The 23,865-nt window shown below is 46.2% G+C and overlaps 1 protein-coding gene across 4 annotated transcripts in view; it reads left to right on the top strand.

The window, feature by feature from the left end:
• Window positions 1-2,531: 2,531 nt before the first annotated feature.
• Ccn6 (cellular communication network factor 6) overlaps window positions 2,532-23,865 on the top strand; it is a 23,407-nt gene continuing 2,073 nt past the window's right edge. The window contains exons 1-6 of one of the 4 annotated variants that reach the window (XM_030245128.1): window positions 2,532-2,694; window positions 4,107-6,182; window positions 9,020-13,315; window positions 18,352-18,649; window positions 21,729-21,971; window positions 23,567-23,760. In XM_030245128.1, the coding sequence (XP_030100988.1) occupies window positions 13,268-13,315; window positions 18,352-18,649; window positions 21,729-21,971; window positions 23,567-23,760 (783 nt within the window). In that variant the 5' untranslated portion in view covers window positions 2,532-2,694; window positions 4,107-6,182; window positions 9,020-13,267. Of the gene's footprint in view, window positions 2,695-3,415; window positions 6,183-9,019; window positions 13,316-18,351; window positions 18,650-21,728; window positions 21,972-23,566; window positions 23,761-23,865 lie in introns of those variants that run through there. The other 3 variants (XM_030245127.1, XM_030245129.1, NM_001127376.1) reach the window with 3 other exon arrangements.

Below are 23,865 nucleotides of genomic sequence, written 5' to 3'. Positions count from 1 at the left end.
TCAATGTCCACATGCTGGGCAGCTTAAAGAACTAACAGGAAGGCAGAAGAATTAAGCACAGGAAATAGGCAACCAAGAAAGGTTGGCCTGGAAGGCGGTGAGAGCATCATGGTGCAGGTGCAAACATGCACTGGTCATCACACCAACAGGCAGTGTGCAGTGACACACAGTGTGCAGTGTGCAGTGACACACAGTGGACAGTGGGCAGTGACACACAGTGGGCAGTGACACACAGTGGGCAGTGACGTGTGCATCACCATCACTGTCACACTGGTGGTGTTGTACATCTGTCACCCTTCATGTATCCAGCCTGGGGCTTACACCCACATCGCATATTCCAACATGTGGACACAAGTATTATTTGTTTTGTGACTTTTCTTGGGGAGATGAGCACAAATGGCTATTTGCCTCAAGTAGAGTACCAACAACAGACCAAGGAAACCATCATCTCCATCTAGTTTGGTAAGCCAAGGAATTATCTGCTAAGAGGTTGCATATAGAGATGTGGCCAATCTCAAACATTTGCATCACTAGAAAGTCCCAACGTAGGATTCCCACATGGAAAACTGCACAGGCAAAGTCTCCTCTCCAGTCAGCCTTCTACTTCCTCTATGTTCTAGAATCTCCCAAGATCACCTGCAGCTGGAACAGCATTGCTTGCAACCATAGGGGGTGATTCAGGAAGGACTGAGTGCCTAGAGTTTCAGGTGAGGGTCTGATGTCCCTCCCCTAACCCTACAGAGCGAACTTGACATTCCTCATCCTGTGAGTGTCTGTGCAGTAGTCAAAACTGCTCCCATTTCAAGATGTTAATGGACACGCCATGCACAAAAAGATAACCTCTACAATGGGTCTGCAACTTCTCACTGCAGCAGTAAGAAGTCTCCTATCATAATAGTATTGGAAGAGAATGGGGTGTGTGTGGGGGGGGGGGAGGTGGAGTGTGGGCCAGAACATGACATGTCCAGTAATATAACATAATTATATTATAACTATAATAAAGTGACTGGATGATTTTAAATAAAGGCAGTATCTTTAAGACTGAGTTCATCCATCCTTTTCTATGTCCTTTACCTGTGGTAAGAGTCTGTGAAGGTTTGGTGTTGGGATGGTAGTCACCAGCTAGATTGACACAACCTAGAATCACCAGGGAAAGAATAGAATCTCAATGACAAATTGTGTAATTGTGTACATTAGATTGGCCTGCCTGTGGGGAACTTTTTTTTTTTTTTTTCATTCAAGACAAGGTCTTTCTGTGTAGCTCTGGCTGTCCTGGAACTCGATTTTTAGGTTAGGTTGGCCTCAAACTCAAGAGATCTGCCTACCTCTGTGTGTTAGTTTGAATATGCTTGGACCAGGGAGTGGCACTATTAGGAGATGTGGCCTTGTTGGAATAGGTGTAGCTTTGTTGGGAGAAGTGTGTCACTGTGGGTGTGGGCTTTGAGATCCTCCTCCTAGCTGCCTGGAAGTTAGTCTTCTCCTGGTTCGCTTTGGAATAAGCTGTAGAACTCTCAGCTCCTTTTCCAGTGCCATATCTGGAGGCTGCCATCCTTTAGACTGAACCTCTGAACCTGTAAGCCAGCCCCAGTTAAATGTTGCTCTTCATAAGAGCTGCCTTGGTCATTGTGTCTCTTTACACAGCCATTTAAGATCCTCCACCTCCTGAGTGCTGGGATCAAAGGCCATGTACCACCACTTCCTGGCAGGGAGTTTCTTAATTGGATTAAGTGAAACAGGAAGACCCACCAGGAATGCTGGGTCTGGACTGGATGAAGAGCAGAGGTGCTAAGCATGGGCAGGCAGGCAAGCACTAAGTTACTGCTCTCTGCTCTCAACTGAAGATATAACTCCACTGGCTGCTTCAGGTTCCTGCGGCCCTGACTTGCCTGCGGTGATGGACCAGAACTGCAATTGTGAGCCAAATAACCCTCCCTGCTCTCCCCCTTTTAGTTGCATTTGTCCTAGAGTTTTACCATAGCAACAGAAAACAGAGCTAAGACAGGTCCTTGCAGCTCGCCTGGCCTCGTGTGTAGGGAAGGAGACAGGAAGTCTTCTCATGGCAGGTCCACAAGTCCATCTGAATTAGCTTAAGCAAAACCGACAATTTACTCCAAGGGTATGGAAACTCATAAACCACAGCTTAATAAAACATGAAAAGAGGAAACAAGAGGAATGCGCTTCTTATGGTACCCAATAGGAGAGGCTGACACAAATCCAGAATCCAGAATGCTGTCGGGCTTTGACATTAGTATTATTATAGAATTAATATAGAGTGGTTTTCTATCCTAGGAATGGTGAGTATCTGTTGGGTCCATTAAATGTTTTCTTTTTAACTTTATGAAATCAGAACTAAATCTATGCCATTTTACAGAGCAGGAAACCTAGTCATAGAGTGCTGCCACGCCAGGTCTCCTGTGACGCTGAGCCTGTCACTGAGGCCATCGCCGGGTCCCATTTTCCTGCCTCAGGGCAGTGCTCTTTACCCTTTGCTCCACAGATTCTGAGCACCGCCCACGCCATCATCAGCCCAGTGAGAAGTCACTTTTCTGTCTCTAAAGTTCAGTCCCTCAGAGGTGGGACTGAGGGACTTGTGTCTGGTGATGGGGCCAGAAGGCAGGACGTAAGCACTCAGAGCTATGCCTGCCGGCCACCATGCTCCCCACCACAATGATCATGGACCAACCCTCTGAAACTGTAAGCGAGCCCCCAACTAAATGCTTTCTCCTGTATGTTGCCTTGGTCATGGTCTCTTCACAGCAATAGAACAGTAACTAAGGCGAGATGTTAAGGGACGTGGCCTACAATCTGGGGAGATGGGTGAGCATGGGGCTTTGCATGCAGGAGAGACTGAGGCTGTAGGGCAGCCAAACACTTGTCAACTGGTATTCCAACTTGGCCTCCTGCATGCCTCCTTTGTTTTCCTTGCTTTGCAGACATTTAGAGAAGTATTTCACTTTCAAAGGCAGCGACTTGCCCATTCTATGTGCTATGTGCATCTGATTCTCGTTCTCTTTCGTGTATTGCTTCCTTCCACCACTGTCTTGTCATTAAAAAAATTAAAATAAAGTCAGGCCAGTTCTCCTTTGATCATGCTGCGTTTCTTTTCTCTTTCCTTTTCCTCTGTTCTTTTTTTCATTTTTTTTTTTTGGCAGACTGTCTTAGAATAATCATGAAATAGAGGGTGTGGTAATCATTGGCCAAAAAAGGGAAAAAAAAATCAATCAACAAATAAACACATGACTCCGGAATTATGTTGTCCAGCATGGTAGCCTCTAGTTACACGTGGCTATCTCAATTTAAATAACTGAACTAAATACAACTAAAGTGTCTTTTCACCATTCACAGCAGTCATCCATTTGGTACTTAATAGCACACTAGTATTCTATATTATAGAATATTCCAGTCACTTTACATTGTTTTGCTGTCTAGGGATGTTACTGATCCCAACAATAGTGCAGATGGCCTGAGAAATGAGCTGAGTGGCAGAAGTGGCCCCTTGACCTGAAATGGCTCTCCTGCTCCCAGGGGCGGCAGAGTCCAGCTTTCTTCCCCCGCTCCCAGGGGCGACAGAGCCCAGCTTTCTTTCCCACAGCTGCGCTTCCTGTCGATTGCTTCCTGGCAAGCTCCCATGTGTGTTTTCTCAGGACCAACATTTGTATCACGTGACCGTGAGTTATTTCTTTTACAGCGAGCAAAAGGCAGTAACGCAGTTTCTTAGGATTGAGACTGACATCCACTTCTGGAAGTGAATTTTTTATGCACTCGCTTAGCGAGGGGCGGCACTGAAGGAAGCTACAGATCGGAAATGCTGGTAAACAATGTGAAGTGTTTAGCAGAGAAAAGCTTCGAGATGCCGGAGGAAAGGGAGTCCCCATGGTCTCCATCATGGGAACCCTTCTGTCTCTCCTTTTTATAACCTTCCAGAAATGGCAGGCCATTCATGACAGAGGCACTTCGGTTCCTTAACATTATCTTGTTCCCACTGGGACAAAATTTACTTCATGCAATAGCAAACTATAGACGCAGTTTCTGGAATCCTTTGCTTCTATTGGGGACAGGAGGATATCCTGTAGTCTGACGGGGTTCCCGGTGATGTTTCTTCCTAGAATGGGAGGAAAGGAAGTCTTTCACAGTCTCCAGGCTTCAAGTGAACCATAGAAAGGAGGACCATGTGACCTGCAGGCTGCGAAACCTAGAATCCCTACCCAAACCAAGGCGGAGGAGGAGCCTAATAATGATGGCTCTCAGCCTAACAGAAGCTGGACCTGGGACCACAGGTAACTTGATGGAAAGGATTCTAAATATAGCTAAAATTCTAAATATATCGGGATAGTTAAGCTTGAGAATGAAAATTTTTGGTTGCAGCAGTTGTATATACTAAGGTTGGCTATAAAGTCTTGAGACTGTTCTGTGATAGGCCCACCCAGCGCTCAAATGACGTTTGAGTAGCAGCATCCAGGACGGAAACATGCTTCCCACGGTGAAATCTTGACTCGGGTTTATTTGGGGGATCTTTTGTGGAGGGCTCTGTCAGCTGACAGTCCCATTGTATACAAGAATGAGCTCGGTCAGGATCCACTTCAAAGCAAAGGAAGATGTGTTTCCCGTGAAAGTCTGTGTAATGCTTCGGAAGTCTCAAGGAAGAGAAGTAAGGGGAAGATGGAGAGTTGCATTTGAAGGCTGTAGGTGCAAAAACTCTAGGATTTGTGAGCTGAGTCGCTCTGGACTACGTTTAAATACTTATTTCATTTAGGCGAATGCAAATGAGACAACATAAAGATGCCTCCTATGTCTGATTTGCAAAGAAAGAGAACAATACTACATTCTAATCTACAAATCTGTAGTCAGAGAACACACCGACCAAATAAAAGGACTGCTGCGTTAACACATTCGCTGTTTACTCTGAAATGTGTTTGCATTGTCTGAGATTCCCATTTAATCGATTGGTCGCCCTCTACTGGTCAGAAGGGCGAGGCTCCAACCGCAGAGATCACGTGGAGGCCCCACCCACGGTTGACTGTCAGAGCATTTCTGACTGTCCAATTGTGCAAATTTCCGGTGACAATGATTGGTGAACACTTGGCTGTGTTTAAATCGACACAACGAGACCATTTTATGTGAAGAGTACTTCCGTTTATCTATATAAGCATGTTTTGTGATTGGAAAACCAAAAGGAGAGATGGACCCCCGCCCCGCCCCAGCTCCACTATCTCATTGTCTTTCTGCTGCTGGTATATTATGTATCACTACTTGGTAGTACTTTAAAACAAATGTGGATTTAAATGATTTAAATATTTCAAAGGCTACAGCCGCTGTTCAGAACGCAGTGTGTAATGATTCTCATCACAGAGAAATCTGATCTTGCTATGGAATGAAAAAGCCGAATGTTTGCGAAGGAGCAATGCACGTTCCCTACCCAGCCAAGGACTTTTTGTAGGGATGGAAAAGCCTCTTGCAGCAACCATCCTAGCGCTACTGCAGGAGTCTGGGCGAGATGGCGGCGGGGCTCCTCCCACCTCTGCGGCAGCAGAGATCAATAATGCAAGGCTCTGCGGCAAACGCGCGCCTCCTTTCTTCCCTGACAGCGACCATAAGAGCCTTCGGCTGGAACATTGACCCGTTGCGCCATCTACCGACCACCAGGGTCTAGTGCAGCTTTGAGCTGGAAAGTCCGGAAACAGCGTGAAAGCTGCATGGGTGAAGGGAGTTTTCAACACCTAATCTCATTTAAGAGGACAAAGAAAAAATAAGTTTTTTCTATCTGCCTGTGAAAAATAACACGAAGGCTTGAAGCTCCCAATGCCCATCATCACATGAAATATAGACTTGTTAGGTTTTTTGCAACATGTCTTAGGGTTACTATTGCTGTGATGAAACACCATGACCACAAGCAACTCCGGAAGAAAAGGATTTATTTAGTTTACAGGTCCATGACTGTCCATCGTCGAAGGAAGTCAGGACAAAAAACTAAAGCAGAGCAGCAACCTGGAGCCCAGAGCTGATGTAAAGGCCACAGAGGAGTGGCATCTTACCAGCTTGTTCCTTATGGCTTGCCCAGCTGCTTTCTTACAGCACCCAGGACCACCTGCTCCGGGACGGCACCGCCCACAATGGACTGGACCTTCCCCATTAATCACTAATTAAGAAAATGCCCTACAGCCTTGCCCACAGCCCCATCTTAGGTAGGCAGTTTTTTCATTTGAGGCTCCCTCCTCTCCGATGGCCCTAGCTAGTGTTAAATTGACATAAAATTAGCTAGCGCACCTGTTATTTTGAAAATAGTCTGTTTTCTACATGATCCAGGATAAAAGAAAGCCCTGTACAAGCTTATATGACCAAATTTGAATTTCAGGTTAAAAACCAACAATTAGTATAAGCATGCCACATATACGTTAAAGCATCTCACTGGGCATCCTGTCATGATTATTACCTTTCATCTTGTTAGCCAAGGCTGACAGCCCTCTCAGTAAACCTGTCTACAGGTTTTACAAAGGTTGGTAGCTCTGCTTGGACTGCTCGAGACTGTGGCGCCCTCTTCTGGCTTCCATGGGCACTGCATTTGTGTTCTCCCTCCCCACACACCTTCATGACGCATTATTAAAAAACTCCAAGTTAAAAAGAAAGCCAGGAACAGCACACTGCATTTGCGTGCTTTTCTTTGCTTGTGACATTAGCTCCAACCGCACTCGGGAGCATGGTTAATGCTCGGTCCTCTCTTGCCCTCCCTCCTTTTCATGTGGCGGTTTTCTGTGTCTGTGGCTAATTAACTTAGCTCTCCTTCCCACTCAGCATTCCCTCTGCAAAAACAAATGACAGAGCGAATTATACCGCACGGACTTACATTTGGTCTTGCTTTTTTTACGCCCGTGGAACGAGGGCGCCTGCTTATTTTCAATAAGCTCTGACCCAGGCCCTATACAGGTGGCAGGGCAGGGCATATGTGGTTTGAGGGTTGCTAGGGACCTGGTTCATTAACAGCCAAGCAGAACGTTGTAACTTCTCCATTCCCCCTGCATGGGAGTGGCACTACCTCCCCTTGGCCCTCTCCCCATCGCTGGCTGCCTCAGGGACTGCACAAGTGTTCATTAACAAGGCTGCATACGGTTAGTGGAGGAAGGGAGAACATGCCTTCTCTCATGCCTGCTTCACTGCAGTCACGTAGGCAAAGCACTGAGTCGTGTTTTGCCCGCCTGTATGTCTGTGTGAGGGTATCGGATCCCCTGGAACTGGAGTTACAGTTAGGAGCTGCCATGTACATGCTGGGAATTGAGTCTTGTTGATGAGCAACCAGTACTCTTTACTGCTGAGCCATCTCTCCACCCACTCATGTTGGAATCTTGAAAGTAGAACTTGGTAAAATTTGGAGATACATTTAACAGAAACGCTCAATAATTAGTATAAGTAAATGGACACAACTCTAAATGACCAGTAAATGTCCTCAAGAATATACACTGTAAAAGTATCTTTTATTCGCCTGATCTAATTGTTCTCTTTGTGGCTTACTGCCCCAATCTGCTACTATGGGCCTAGCCCTGCCTGGAAGCTTCTGGCCTACATATAATCTAACCCAGGCTTAGAATGCTTTCAGCTTCTGGAACTTACTGCTGAATAAGCTCATGCTTTCTGAGGTCTGGCAGGCTGCTTCGACTCCAAGCTGCCTGATTCAATCTGGCTTCTCTCTCTGCCTCTGACGTTTTGCTCTGCTTGGCCTCATACTAAATCTGGCAATCTATTCTAATCTTCTGGCTCCTTCTCCTTCTCTGACTTGTTCTGTGTTCACCTGTGTCTAGCTTGTTCTCTCTCTGCAACCTGTCTCTGTAAAACTCTCCCCACAAAACTGCCTCCTCTCCCTTTTTGCTCTGCTCCCCAAAGTAGCTTCCCTTTCCTCTCTGCCCTTGTGAGAGTTGGGCATATTCTATTCTGTCAAATCTTTCTCTGATTCATCCCTTTGTCTGCCACCCAATTAGACATCAAACACAGGTGCTTCTTTATACAAACTAACTTTACCTTCATTGTTTGGGATTAAAGGTATGTACTAAGGGTGCGTCTGTATTCCAGCCAGAGGGATTAAAGGTTGCGTGTTATGAGTGTTGGCATTTAGTCTAGGCTCTGCCCCACAGTTCCCTGGCAACAGCCAGGTGTGCCTGACTCACTATAGAAGGAGCTGCTTGCCCCTTCCTCTCTCTCTTGCTCTCTTGCTCTCACTCTGTCCTCTTGCTCTGTATCTTCTCTCCATTCCCCTCCCTCCTCTCTCTCCACATGCTCATGGTCGGACTCTACTTCTCTATTCTCTCTCTGCCCTTCTCTATCTCTACTATCCTCTCATCTCCCCTCCTCACGCCCTGAATAAGCTCTATTCTACACTTCACCATCATGTGGCTGGTCCCTCAGGGGGAAAGGGATGCCTCGGCATGGGCCCGCACCCGACTGCACATCCGCCAAAACACATCCCTTCTCTCCTTATCCTTTATAAACACCACAATGGGTGAGCCACACCACAAATAGAATCAGGTTTTTCCAGTAAGCAACACAATATCGGGTTCACACAGTGATCAAATATTTGGCAACAATACATATGCTTATCACTGGTATTTAGAATATTATTTTCCTTCCTTATATAAATAAGGAGGAAGCTTCAATGACATAGCTTCTAAGTATGGCAGAGGAGAAAGTTTATCATAGATATGTGGGAGAGCAGACCCAGAGGCAGAGACACCTGGGGGAGGCCAGTGTAGATGTGATCCTGAGCTGAACCATGTGGGGGGGGGGGGAAGAGAGGGGAACCAGGAGCAGCAGCCAGGAGACCGAATGGGACAAAGAAAAAGAGCGGATAATCAAAATGGTTGGATTAAATAAAGAAGAGCAGCCCAGTGTGTGAGGGGTGGGGGGGAGGGGGCGGGTGTTGGGTATGCCAGCCAGGACAGCCTGGTAAAGGGTAGGGGCTGAGGAATGTGGGGGTGGGGTGATAGTCTGGTGGCCAGGTCCGGTTTGGTATGTTAACCTCAGCCATCTGTTTCAGGTGTGGACGTTGCTGGCTGCGTGAGTTACTTTTCCGACTGCTGTCAGGAAATGAACTCACAGCGCATGTCAAGGGTTCACATCTGAGGGGGCAGCCCCTCGTGATGGGGAGTCCCGGGGCAGGAGCCCAGGCTACAGCTCCACTCAAGGAGCAAAGGGCAGTGAACGCCAGTGCTCAACTCCATCTCACGTGCTCCAAGTCGGATGCTCCAGACCTGGCTTTGACCCTGAGGCTTGAAGATTTCCAAATTACAGTGCATGCCATCACGTGTGTTCCCAGGATTTATATCAAACGTGAATATGGCTCCTCAAGTTCATTTGGTCTGGCTCTAACCTTCAAACCCCTACCAAGGGCTGGATGGCTCCACAAGCTCACCCTCTCTGGCTCTAACCCTCAAACCCCTACCCGAGAACGGACTTTTTTCTAATGGATCGGTGTGTACCCTTCCTCCTCACCTTCAATACCACCACCGCATACACACGACTTCCTCCTAGTAGATACCGAACAGCAGCAATGTAGGAGGCTAAGATGGTGCCCGGACAAGAGGTCAGTCACCAACTGGGCTTCAGTTACCAACTTTTCTGACTGCACCTGGATTTTCCACCTCTGCCAGGTGCTTCAGGCTATGCATCGTTGTGAAGTTCCTCATGGAAGTTTGTCCACACAGGAACCTCTGCGGCCAAGTGAATCTCCTAACACCTCATGCTGAGCCAAGTCCCATTGGACTCTTGGTCCCTCTTGATATCTAGGAGGAGACCAGGAAAAAGACATATACTGAAAACACAGGCAAATTACCATGATACGGGCGACTGTGTGATGTATAGACTCTGTGGCGAGGCTGTGGGATATGGCAGGGTGACAGAAAGCTTTTGGTCCTGGCCACACACTGGCTTCCAGGGAAGGCAAACAAAGGAGATAGCAGTGGTACCCATCCCACATTGTGACCAGGAGAATCAGGTGGTTCATATACAACACTGAGTGCCATAGGGAGTCCAGAAAGCCAGGTCAGATGTTATGTGTTATTATAATTCAGTCTGCTTTCCCTGAGGGGAGCATGGCCCTCCCTCAGAGTGTGCTTTCTTTCCAGTAGGTTACCACGCAATAATCGCTGTTGCTCTTTCAGACAGGGTGAACATTGCCTGCTCCATAGCCAGAGAGATTGGAGAAGAAGTGAGCTTCTCCTGTGCCAAGCTTGCTGACCAACATTAAGGTTTCTGACTTTGCCTCTGCAGAGGCGGGTAGACTAGCTGTGAAGATATCCTTAGTAATGGGCTTTGTCCTTTGCTGACAGCGTCCTGTCACTAGAGGCAAACCTAAACCTCCTGCCTGAGCCATGGGGCAGAAACCCTCTTTACCTGGCATTGCCTCTGAACTTCGGAAGCCACTTGCTCAGACTCCCCACTGCAATCTAAGTTAGCTCTTGCCTGTCACTCCTTCTGAGCTCTTTTATGTCATGAGCCTTTATTCAATTTTTAATGATAGATATTTTGTGTGTTTATTTATTCAAGGTCTGCTCTGCCAATAGATTGCAGAGCTCCAGAGGGCAAAGACTAAGAGTGTTTTATTGACCAAGCACAATGACTTAGCTTTAACTTTTTAATCTGTTAAATGAGGACAGCGATAGGGCTTTTGTTCACCTCACTGAGCTGTGAAATTAAAAGAGATAATACACGAGAAACATCCTTGTAACTCACGAAATGTGCTTCACATAATAGAGATGCTTAGGGCTGTGTCTGTTGGAGGGGACATCAGAGGCTGAGTGTTTATGAATGAGATCATAGTGAGAGACTAGATCCGAATAGCAAGCACTTGGAAATGGATACACGCCGGGACAGCTTTTACTGCATAAAGCTGAACACAGCAGTTCCAGCCTCTAAAAATATCCCATCACTCAGAACTCTCAGTCAGTGAAATAGTTAAGCACAGAGAAGTCTGGGGGAGCCGGAGCTGGCAGCGAGTAGCCCAGAGCCTCTCAACCGCAGGAGGTTTTGCTAATTAGTTCTCCATTTCCTACTGAGAGGCAAGGACAGACAGACAGCAGTGACATCCTCCCTGTTCCACAGTGGAGTTCAGAGTAAAGGAAGACATTTCCAGAAAAATGGCCGCTGCTGCCAGTTTTCCACAGAGTGAATGGGAGGAGCATGAATCTCTGCAAGACCAATCGCTGCCAACGAAAGCAGCTTTATGTCTGAAACAGGGAGTTAGCGCCAGAGAGATGTCGTTGACTAGCCAGGGATGAAGAAGTTATCAAGTCTGGTGGCCAGGAATCACTGAGCCTGGGGGTTCAAAGGCCAGATGATCACTAAACCAGGACAATCAAAAGAGAAAGATCAGGCTGGATCAAAAGCAAGCACAGTCTCTTCTGCTGAGCCACTCTGGGGTTTTGTCTTAATTCTCAAGGAGCAGGATACCCCGGGGATGGTTAGTTTTGATTATCAACTTGGCAAGCTCTGGAACCAATTATGAAATATGTCCTTCCTTGGATCTGTAGGGGTGTTTTTAGAAAGGATTAAGGGAGATGGGAAGACCTACCCTGGATTTGGGCGGCACTGTCCTGCGGGACAGGGTCCCAGCCTAGATAAGGATAAAGCAAACTGAGCTCTGACTTTCATCTCTGCTTCCCGACTGTGAATGCATTGTGAACAGTGGCCTTATGTTCTTGCCATGACTTCCCTGCCATGATTGACTGTGCCTTCCAAGTGTGAGCCAACATAAGCCCTTCTTCAAGATCCATTTGCCAGACATTTAACTGATCCAAGACCTTAGGGTGGCAAATGAAAAGGGTACTGTGAGGTTTGTATAAGCTTGGCCCAGAGAGTGGCATTATTTGGAGGTGTGGCCTTTTTGGAATAGGTGGGTCACTGTGGGCATGGGCTTTAAGACCCTTGTCCTAGCTGTGTGGAAGTCAGTCTTCTCCTGTTTGCCTTGAGATGCCTGCACCATGCCTGTTTGGATACTGCTATGCTCCCACCTTGATGATAATGGACTGATCCTCTGAACTGTAAGCCAACCCCAATTAAATGTTGTCCTTATAAGAGTTGCCTTGGTTATGGTGTCTGTCCACAGCAGTAAACCCCTAACTAAGAAGGGTACCATCTGGGTGGCCCAGTGCACATATAGCTGCAGGCTACTGTGATGTGTGCATGCTCATGTGCTATTGGCTCTGTGGGAGCACAGCCTCCCAGAGGTCACCGCTGTGGGAGGCCTTACTTATGTGCTAAATTCATGCTCATAAGGGTGGGAAGAAAGAGGCCCGGACACTGTAGATCACGTGACAGGCCAAAGGGAGAAGAGCTGTGGGAAGGTAGGTTTCGCCTGCTGGATCTTCAGGAAGACAAGACTTGGACAGAGAAAGAACAAAGGTTAAAATGGATACTCTTAACTCTTGTCCTGGTGACAACACAGGAGGGGACAGGCTGGTGGCCACATGTGTGTGCACACATGGTGTGTTTCTGGAGAAATGGTTCAAATTCAGAGTAACTTACTTTTTAGAGTTTTAAAGATTGTTTTAACTGATACACAAAAACAAAATTATATGTATTAATGGGCATCTTGTAGTGTTTCGTATGTTAAAAAAAATTCTCACTCCAATTTTCTAATTGGGAAAATCTAATTGGGAAAACCTAATTGGGGAAACCTAGGGTTAATTTTCTGTTGTCTCCCACAAAACTACAACTGCAGATAGGAGCCTAGTTTAAGCAAATGTGCTGTGGGGAGTCTACTTACACCCACTAGGTTAACCCCTTACCATTGCCCCAGGGGTGAGATGTGTCGGAGTATAGGACGACATGGGGTGGGGGCTGCTCACCAGCTCAGGAAAGGCCTCTAGAATCTGCTGTTGGTAGGACATGAAACTCAAGTGACATGAAATGGGGAGAGACTGGACCAACACCCGGCAGAGAAATCAGAGAGACCAAGGGCAAGGTGGGAAAGATGTCCAATGCCACCCAACTCCTGGAAGACGGGCTTGGATCTCAAGAACAGGATGTCCGTCCTCCCTCAGAGAACAACCTCCACTTGCTCTCGCAGAGTCCCTGTAGGAAGGTGTTGGCCCCTCCTGACGCACACCGTGCAGACCCAAGGAGCTTCTAGAAGTCCAGTGAAATCCGCAGGGCACTGGGACAGATCCTCAGACGGAAAGTGCAACCCGGGAGTCTGAAGCCCAGGAGGTGGAGACGTGGTTCCTTGTGCAGGAGACAGGGGAGCTTTGTGCCTGGCGCTTCTCCATCTCTCCATCCTCCCGGCATCATGCGTAGGCTCCTCTTTTGCACTCTGCTCATGACTGGGCTGACACAGGTAAGTCCTTGTTTCACATTCAGACTCCAGCTGTACATCTCCAGGCCCAAAGTACAGCTGCAAGGTAGAAATGGGGGAAATATACGGGTAATTATTTAATGAGAAATGGGGAGCCATTTTCCTTTCCAGAACGTTCAGTTTTAGCTTGGGAGTTTCGTCTCGATGCTGGACACTTCCCCCTTTGAGGTGTACACACTGAAGCCTTCTTGCAATGTGTGAACAGTCCACTAGTGTTCCCTTATGTCTATTTACACAGTCCACCCCAGCTCTCGGATGGGTAGCACTGACGGCCACAGCTGTAAACATGATCCCTTCATGAGAGGTTGCAGGCGCGGGCGGGCGAACACAAGGGCAGGCGGGCTCGCCTTTTCACAGCTTGTAGCATGCAAAGAGCTCCTGGCAAAAAAACGGGTTTGGCAATGATTTTTTTTTTTTCCCCCAGCTAAGCCTGTCCTTGTTTGAAAGGAACGCTTAGGAAGGAACATTTAGTGTTAAACTTTTACTTTATCTTTTCTCAAGCCTTGGGTCTTTCACTTTTTGTGAGTGAATCTGTCCGTGGAAGCTCTAAATAATTCGGAGGGCAGAGCATATGAAGTTTAATTTAAAATGAGCAATTCATTGCCTTAGTGTTTTTGATTGAGAAGATTAAAGCAGACAGAGTTACTTGCTGATTTATTTACATGAAGGTCACTGCTGGCTCTGACCTCTTCCGGTGACATAGAAAACATGGAAGGGTAAGGAGTTGGAGCTGAACATGGCTGGGGCAGCAGAGGTATTCTATACAGTAAGGGGAGTTGTTATACCGTCTAGAGGTGTGAGGTTTCAGAAGGCTCCTAAGAAGGATCTCAGCGATGGGTTCTTCCTGCTGGCACAGCTGGAGGACATTTCTTCAATAGCTCTGTGCCCAGCTCTCTCCTGTTCTACACTCTCAGGAGAGGCAGGTGGTTACTGTCAACTGAGGACTAGGGCATGTTCTTTTTTTTTTTTTAGTTTTTTTTAGAGCATGTTCTTAAACAGCAAATATTCTAGCACACAGAGAAATGTACAGAATAGAAAACAAGTGCAAATACAAAGAGATATTGTACTTAGACCACAAATTATCATTCGTGATTAATTTTGCCTTAATTATGTGTGGGTTTTTTGTTTGTTTGTTTGTTTGTTGTTTTGCTTTGTTTTGGTCATGGTGATAAAATACCTGAAAAATAATTAAAGGAAGGTTTATCTTGGCTCTCGGTTTAAGTTCATGGTTCTTGGCTGGACATTTCAGCCTCTGATGAGACACAGCATGGCAGCAGAAGTGTGTGATAGAGGAGGCAACTCATCTCACAGAGAGAAAAAACAGAGAAAGAGGATGTTATGAAATATAAAGAGGCAAGGTGTGCCCCTGAGAAATTACGCCATGCAACAGATCTGGTATAAGCGAGTTTATTGGGGGAAGGGAGAAGAGTGGGGGCCTGGGGAAGGAGTAGAGGCATCAAGTGATCCATGATGGGGGGCAGCAGAGAGGGGAGAAAGGGGCTCCAAGGATAAAGAGGGGGGAGAGAGAGAGAGAGAGAGAAAGAGAGAGAGAGAGAGAGAGAGAGAGAGAGAGAGAGAGAGAGAGAGAGAGAGAGAGAGAGAGAGAGAGAGAGAGAATGTGGAGAACAGAGAGAGCTGGGTGTCAGGCAGTCCTTTTATACACAGCCTGCATCTGCTGCACCTGGTGGCAGGGGCAGGTGATGGTGGCAGGTGATGATGTAAGCAGATGTTAGGTCCCTGAGAGCAGCCTAGTGGAATCACCTGTGAGCTAGTAGAGGCAGGAGACAAGATGTACTGATACAGCCCCAGTGATGCACTTCAGTAAGGTGCAGTCTTCCAGTTGTCCATTCAACTGCGAATCTACAAATGTGTGAATCCATTGGTCAGGTCAGCACACTCCTGACAGCTGCTCCCCCAGAGTCCACTTATGAGTAGTGATGACCAGGGGTGTGTGTACATATGGCATAAGTGTGAGCACACATGCATGTGCTCATGTCTGTGTCTACATGGCAGTCAGTGTACAGCACTGAGTGCCTGCCTCTAACTCTCCACCTTATTTTGTGAGTCAGGGTTTCTCACTGAAACTGGGCCTTGTGGTTTCATCTAGACTGGTTGCCTGCAAGCCTGGGGCACTGATTCTTCTATTTTTACCCCTAGGCCAAACTTTCCTGGGGCACACTTACAAACATAACCAAGGGTTTGATGACATCACTGATATGGTGAATAGCCACTAGATATCAAACACTATGCCAGACATTTAGTCCTTATCTTAATCACCTTAACTGTCTAAACAACTGTACCAAGAGCATATTAAGCTCATTTCACAGAAGACTGATGCTCAAAGAACAAATAATAGGAAATTAGTTAAGATCACAGAGCTGGCCCAAAGCTCAGCTCTGTTTTAAGAACATTCTCTTGCTTCATTCTGTGGTCTGAAAAGAAAAATATGCAAACTTCCTTATATTATCAACATATTTTCTCTTTCTTATGAGACCTAGTTTGTGTACTTTTATATTACAGTCTATTATAATTTCCTTGGTAATTTTTGTGAGATGAGTCTCCTAGCCAAAAAAAAAAAAATATTTTTATCTGGAATGTTTTATTCCTTCATTAAAAACTCTCTGTGCATGCCACTCAGGTGTTGGGTCTCGCCGTTCACTGTGGTTGAGACAGTTTTCCTGTCCTGGCTTACATGGGACAGGTGGTCCATGAGCTTCTGGGCCGCTCCTGTTTCCACCTTCCATCTGGTGTGCTGGAGGACATGCTCTGTGGCTGGGGTACAGACTCATGCTCTGCATTGCTGGGATATGGACACATGCTTTGCATTGCTGGTGTATGGATGCATGCTCTGCATTGCTGGTGTATGGACGCATGCTCTGCATTGCTGGGATACAGGTGCATGCTCTGTGTTGCTGGCGTATAGATGCATGCTCTGCATTGCTGGGGTACATTTGCATGCTCTGTGTTGCTGGGGTACATGCACATGCTCTGCGTTGCTGGGGTACAGACACATGCTCTGCACTGCTGGGGTACAGATGCATGCTCTGCACAGTGTGTGGCTTTACATGCCTTCTGAACTCCTGTCCTCACATTTGCAGTAAATCTCTCCACGGAGCCATCTCCTTGGCCCCATTTGCTTGTCTTTATGTTAGGCTCACTTTATGTTAGGCTCACTGAATTCTAGGTTGACAGCTTGGGGTTTTGTCTTTCCTGTTAGCATCGTCTCTGGGTACCTTTCCTGCCCCCCCTCTTGCTTCTTTAGCTAAGTCACTTCTCTTCTGTATGTAATGTTCCTCTCTTCTCAGGCCACTAGCATGACTTTCTCTTATTCATGGATTTCCCCCAGTGTTACTCTTTAATTTTTGAGATGGTCTAAAGATATTTCAAGACTGGAAAAGAAACATTTCCAGGTGGACAATTTGGAGAGTGGACATTGCATGAGGGAGTATATTAGTCAGTTTTGCATTGGTAAGGACTAAATGTCTGACAGAAACATTTGGCTCATGTTTCATAGGGCTTCCTTCATGGTGGGGAAAAGTCAGGTGGTAGAACAGTTCAGATCACGATGGCAGAGGCTGCTCACATTGCAGTGGACCAAGAAGCAGGCAGGGGTAATGGGATCAATACACCCATTCTCTCCCCAGTGGCTTATTCTATCCAACCAGAGCCTCCCACCCCCTACTCCCAAAATAGCACAAGTCAAGGACCAAGTTTTCAAAGCAGCCATGTTGATATTTCCATTCCAATAGGGAGACAGTGTGGTGTGGTGTAAACAGCAGGGCGTGGTGGGGTATGGAGGGCAGCCATGGCCAGGGCAGGCAGGGCTCCAAAGGTCCCACACTCACAAGTGTACATGGTAAGCCACAGACAGTGTAGACCACTGGGGTGATACAATCAGATACAGTGGTATTTAGTACCTGTGAAAAGAGAAAGAATAGACCAGAGAATGTGAGCGAGGCGCTTGATGACTCCAAACACTGTATGGGTGCAGGACAAGGGCCTCTGGGTAGTCAGCTATGTGGGCCCACAGGTCAGTGGGGCTATCTCCATTGGGAATTCAGTTTTGCAGATCCAAGCATGGGAGAAAACAGAAGATGAGGTGGTGAACAAGACTGCCAGGTATGCAGAACAGAGCAATGCATCAAAGTAACAGAGCTCATGTGTCCAGGGTGCCATTCAACTTAGGCTAAGCAGCTGGGAGATCTGGGATGGTGGTCCGGTGTGATGAAACCAAGGGAAAGGAGTTTACACTGAAGCTCGAGGGACTTGTGCCCTGTGGGCCTGGAGTGATTTGAACTGACTTAAAAAGTCACCGTGAATGCTGAATAAATGTGACTGTGTAGAAATCACCCAAGGAAAAACTAATAGTGGGCTGGCCCATAGTGGTAGGAGAGAGGCAGGAGGCTGGGCTGGACAGCAATGGTAGGAGAGAGGCAGGAGGCCGGGCAGTAGTGGTGGTGGATTGTGTTTTAAAGGTGTGACCAACAAGATCTGTCAATGACATTGGATGTTAAGGTGTGAGCCCAACATGACCCAATGTATAAGGTCTTTTGGGGGAAAATATATTTGCTTAAGTAGGAAAGAAAAAGACTGGAAAAGAACAGAGTGTGGTCCATCTAGTGGAACAATTAAGCAGGCCCTTTTAACGAGTTCTGAAGGGTGAGCTGGTTGGGAGACAAAGACAGGGAAGGGAGGGATCTTAACTAAGATGCTTCAGTGCAAACATCAGGAGGATGAAAGCTATGCAGCACAGGAGACCAAGGGGCAGCGCTGTGGTGGTAATGGTGTCGGGGGTGGGGGGAGGGTGAGGGGAAGGAGGAGGAAGAGGAAGAGGAGGAGGGAGAAGAGGAAGAGGAAAGAATGAGGAATTGGAAACCAATTGAAGTTGGGAGTGGCCATGCCAAATACTGATGTTGAAACTTACGAGACTGTAGCCCACCTGTTTGGCATATATCTCCTCCAGACCCATGAGTAGTCTCAGAATCCTCCTCTAACGTCACCTTTATCACCAAACGAAGCTCTGCTGCAGGACACAGGGCAGTGCACCACAAGACTCGACCCCTGGAGGGCGGCCTGGAGCAGCATTGGAGGTGTATCAGCGTACAGAGGTCTGCCGCTGGCCCTGCAGATGCCCCCCGCAGAGGCCCACTTGTCCTCCTGGGGTGAGTTTGGTGAGGGACGGCTGTGGATGCTGCAAAGTCTGTGCCAAGCAACCAGGGGACACCTGTAACGAAGCCGAGATCTGCGACCCCCACAAAGGCCTGTACTGTGACTACTCCGGGGACACGCCTAGGTACGAGACAGGCGTGTGCGCATGTAAGTGTCTGCTAGGCTCACTGTAAAAGGCTGAATTGAGACACACTTCTACTCCTATAACTGTTAATTCAGAGTGGAGAATTCAGTTTGGCTAAATACAAGATGGATTCAATTTTGCATACCTGTGGGATGGCTCAGTTTTACTGGATGACATATGAAGTCCATAGATATGAAAGCCTATTATTTTATATTGTATTAGTTATAATGTAGTTCTCAGCTGAGTTTTGTTGTTGTTGTTGTCTTTTTTTGGGGGGGTGGTCAGGCTTACCTGATCCTGGCTGCCCTGGAACTTGCTCTATAGACCAAGCTGGCCTAGAACTCATAGAGACCCACCTGCCTCTGCCTTGACTATTGTCAGCACGCTGTCATTTCAGATGGTCTGAGTCAGACATGAACTGAGACCCAGTTAAAGGCATGTGCCACCACACCTGTCTCAAGTAGCTGCTTTTCATGATAGAATATAGAAAAGATTATGTCTACAGGATCTGACTTCAAAATGGCAATTTTTGTTAATACTGTCTGAAATAAATCTGAATTCAGCCACTCCTGTAAGGAGAAATAATCCTCTTTAGAAATGTATGACATAAAATGTGAGGATATAGACATGGTATTCACTTTCTGATTTATTCTCCATCTGACTAACCACTGGGTCCTCACCCTCATCACCAAACATTTGCAAACCTGATTCTGGGCTCTCTGGGTCTTAGTTCATGTCTGACTCAGACCATCTGAAATGACAATGGACTGGCAATAATCCAGGATGACAAATAATTTAGGACACATAACATTTCTAGTAAAAGCCAAGAACTCAGTACTAGTCACCACAGGGAAGTTCAAGTGGGAATGCAGGACCTCAAACTGTTGGCCAAGGATGGACCTATACCTAGACCACAGTTTGATCTGTAGCTGGTACCTCATCAGAGCATAGCTCCGCCATCCCTGCTGCACAGAGGCAGAACACTGTAGAGACCACGCAGCCTGGAATGACTAAGCTATTCAGGGGCTTTTATTGAAAATGTGTTGATCTCTGACCAAGAACACTGGCTGTAAATCTTCTGTTCTAAAGTCTGTGGATCTTCTTACAGTCTTAGAAGTCACTGAGGACTGGACCTTCTGCTAATGTGGGCTTCTTGTCAATTGATAGTCAATGGCTTTTTAATTTAAAAGATAGGAATAATAATAATTTAAAAGATAGGAATAATACGTTTTCTTTAAGAAGACCATTACTGATAGCACAGAAAATTTTAGTGAGAAGAATGCTGTTTTACATTATTGAGAATTTCCCTAATGTCTGGCGCAATAGGTGAGTAGATCCTTCCATCTGCTCCTCCTCCAAGCTGTTGTATTTGTGGTTGAAATCTGAGAAGAGCGGCTCCACACGGATATGTCATTAGAAGAGGGTGAGCTATGTCAACATGCACAGACCCTCACACACACATACACACTTCTGATATAGTCAATGTGACACATGATAGTTCCTTAGAAATCAGCTGCATCATAGGATCTGAGACTAAATCAATGCACGTTAATTCTAACACAAAATACCCAAACTCACTGGAGCTGCCTCACACGTGATTCTAGCACTGAGGGCTTGACGCAGGATTGGGAGTTTGAGGCCAGCCTGGGCTACATGGGAAGACCTTATTTTTTAAAAACATTTTAAAAAAGTGTTTATGTTGTTCAGCTTTCATGTATGCCTGTGCACCACACATGCAGCTGGCCTCTCTCAGCAGTCAGAAGAGGGCACTTGATCCTCTGAGACTGGAGTTGCCACATGGGTGCTGGGAATGGAACGGAGGGGAAGACCCTATCTTAAAAAACAAAAACAAAACAAATACAAAGTCACCTGGAGTTGGTCTCCGACTCCGGCATGGCTTTGTCTCTGGATAAAGTTCCAGTTTCCTATGGTGCACCCATTCAAATGTTATCTCACTATGTTATCTCATATGTATTTTAAACTATCACTCTCAGCATAAAGTTACCGCATTTGCTAGAAAAGTCTCAGCGATGGCTATCAGTTTTCCAACATCCTTTTACTTAGAAGTGTGAGTTCCATCATTGGCAACACAGTTTGAGCTGTTTCCTTAGAAGTGACTATTAGCCAAGCTACTGTTCACGTTCAAGAAAACCCCTCCCCCGTACCCAAGTCTGAACACTCATGGTTCGTCTGAGAGCTACTTAAGAAAAGTTCCGACTGAAAACCTGACTCCTTGTCTTCTAACACTAGTACTTTCTCCAAGGCTGCTATTGTGCTTTTGCATGGGGAATCCTTGATTTACTTTGTCATACAGAATATTATACAAAAATGGGTAGGGTTTAATAAAGTTAGCTTACTTTACTGTGCCACTTAACACTGTTAAGGTAGCGCTGTCATTCTAGGTACAAGTGCAGGAGAGGCAGAACACAGCTGCTGCCTGTGCTGCCCAAGTCCTGCTAAGGCATCAGTTTCAGCCATGGCTGACTCTCTCCCACTGATGATGTCACACATCAGCGATAATGTCTATCACATCCCAGGATCTTGAAGAGTTTTGACTTTTCAGGTTCTGTAAAAATACTCCAGCCATTCCTGAGTGGTTGTTGGGACACACTGAAATTGCTGGCCTGAAAGGGAAGAACAGCCCTTGGAGAACATGCATGTCTCCTCTTTTCAGTTACCCTGAAGTAAACTCTGGTTTCTCCAGACTGCCGATGGATGCATTCTGGCTTGTATTCGAGTAGCGGATAGAATCGTCTCATCCAGTATCAACCACTTATTTATAACCATTTCACTGCAAGCTGAGGACTCCTCTCCCACTTCCTCCTCTTTGCTTTTTTGAGAAGGGTTTCTCTGAAAACTTTGGGTGTCTTAGAACCTGGCTGGCCTTGAACTTGAGATCTGAGAACCTCCGGAATGCTGGGACAATGGTGTGTGTGGCCACCACATGACCAACCTTTCTGTAGATGTTTCTGTGAAGGAAATTCTAAAGGAGGCTTAAGGAATTAAGAACTATGTTCAGAAAAGAGACAGTTACAACCGGAGTAGGTCTAACTAACTATAGTACTTTTGTTCTTTTTTGGTAATCTGCTTTTTTCTTTTTAGATCTTGTGGCAGTTGGATGTGAGTTCAACAGGGTCTATTACCAGAATGGCCAAGTATTTCAGCCCCACCCACTGTTCAGCTGCCTCTGTGTGAGTGGGGCCATTGGATGCACGCCCCTCTTCATCCCCAAGCTGGCTGGCAGCAACTGTTCTGCAGCTAAAGGAAGAAGGAAGACTGATCCCCCAAACTGTGGCCGGGGAACCCTGCAGCAGCAGAACTCAGCAAGCTACAAGACAATGTCAGGTGCTCCGCAGCAGGGCAGTTTCCGAGGGGTCACCTCCTGTGGTTCTTTCCCATTTTATGTACCACAGGCAGTAGGAACTTACTGGTTGCGGGCTAGAGATTTACAATGACTCAGCATTGAAGTGTTTGCCTCAGGCAGGTATATTCCAAGTATCCAAAAAGAAAACTTGACATTTCGGTTTTGAGAGTAAATATTCTGATTTTAAAAACCTTACTTGATCAGGAAACTTCTGAAATCTTACACCTCTGCTTCTTCGGGAAACTGAACAAATACTGCTCACAAGTACCTCAAAACCAACCCTGTCATTTGTAATCTACTAGGACCACCCCAGGTCTTGTGTGTTTTCTATAAGGTACCAGAATAAATGGGAAGTTGATTTAAAACAAATTTTTTTTTTTGAGAATTAACACATTTTGAGGCTCAAAATATCATTTTCAAAATTGTGGGAATAGCTCCAGTATTCACAACACTTTAAATCTATGTAGTCAAGAATGCAAATAAGATTCCTGCTTGCTTCTCCTGAGCATGTAGCTGCGGGTGTAAATGATGCTGTATCTCCCAGGCTGGGGAAGTTTCCAGACCGGAGCTCCTCTAGGCTTACCTCACTGTGTTCTCAACCAGTATCAATGGTAAGAGAAATGAGTTTTAGATATTTAAAAATATCTTAGGAAACTGTAACAAACTGAATTAAAGTTTTATAAACCAAGTCATTGCCATTTCTATTTCCTCTAGCTTGTCACATCCCTTGTCAGGCCCACAGTGTTCCCTACACCCATCACTTAAAATCACCCGTGAGATATTCAGGGAAGCAACTGTGGATGAGCTTTGAGTGGGGAACGGACCCCCCACCCCCCGCGCCCCCCACACTGCCTGCTGCTCAGAAGAAATCAGAAAGAAGATGACAGCTGTTCCATCTCCATGAAAAACGATTAGAGAGGCTGTTAGTGTGAACCTGACCCTTGGCTCAAAATAGTAAACAGCGTAGCGTATCGCTTCGTTACCTCAACACATTTCTTTAATGACATTTTGGGAGTAAGGTAGTGAGCAGAGTCTACAGTTAGCAAAGCACAGGTCTAAGAATTTAAGTACTAAGATCACATTGTTTGTATCCAGGCATGGTGATACATGCCTGTATTCTTAACGATTAGAAGGCAGAAGAGTCACAAGTTAGAGGGCAGTGTGAGCCACGCAGCAACAGTATGTCTGGAGGAAAGAAAGCGTGCGCTATTCTGACTAATGCCTTGGATCCCTCATCCTACCCATGTTTACTTCTGTATTTGCTAAAAGAATGTCAATCAAACAAAAGACAGTCACTGATGGAAACATGAGGGCTGATACTCAGGACGGGCGAGGCAGAGAGAAACAAACAGGTAAAGATAAAGAGCCTTGACCCTCTAGGAAACTACAAGGCCACACTTGACTGGAAGGTAATTTAGTAGTTGGAAGGGAAGGGGACTTAAAAGTGTAAGCTTTTATCCTTTCACGTAAAAAGCCTGAGAACTTTTAAGTACTGACTTAAATGTTTAAAAACGGAGTCCAGGTAAGCACATCATATAATGCATTCATACATATGATCTTACTCCATTTACTTTAGCTTATAGGAATCTCCCACTTACTTGGAGGAAAAAATGTCTCGTGCAAGCAACCAAGTGGACTCCCTGCTCCAGAACGTGCGGAATGGGAATTTCTAACCGGGTAACCAACGATAACGCCAACTGTGAAATGAGAAAGGAGAGGAGGCTGTGCTACATCCAGCCCTGCAGCAGGAACACATCACAGGCAGTGAAGGTAAAGTGTGAGCAGCGGTAACTGAATTATGACACAATGGTCAGGAGTTCATATGTACATATATTCTAGGGGGAGGGGTTATACTCGGATCTCATCAAAAACCAC

The sequence above is a fragment of the Mus musculus genome, chromosome 10, assembly GCF_000001635.26.
Source record: "Mus musculus strain C57BL/6J chromosome 10, GRCm38.p6 C57BL/6J".
Taxonomy (NCBI): Eukaryota; Metazoa; Chordata; class Mammalia; order Rodentia; family Muridae; genus Mus; species Mus musculus.
The sequence above is the reverse complement of the archived record's forward strand: the minus strand, read 5'-3'. Positions and strand labels throughout refer to the sequence as shown.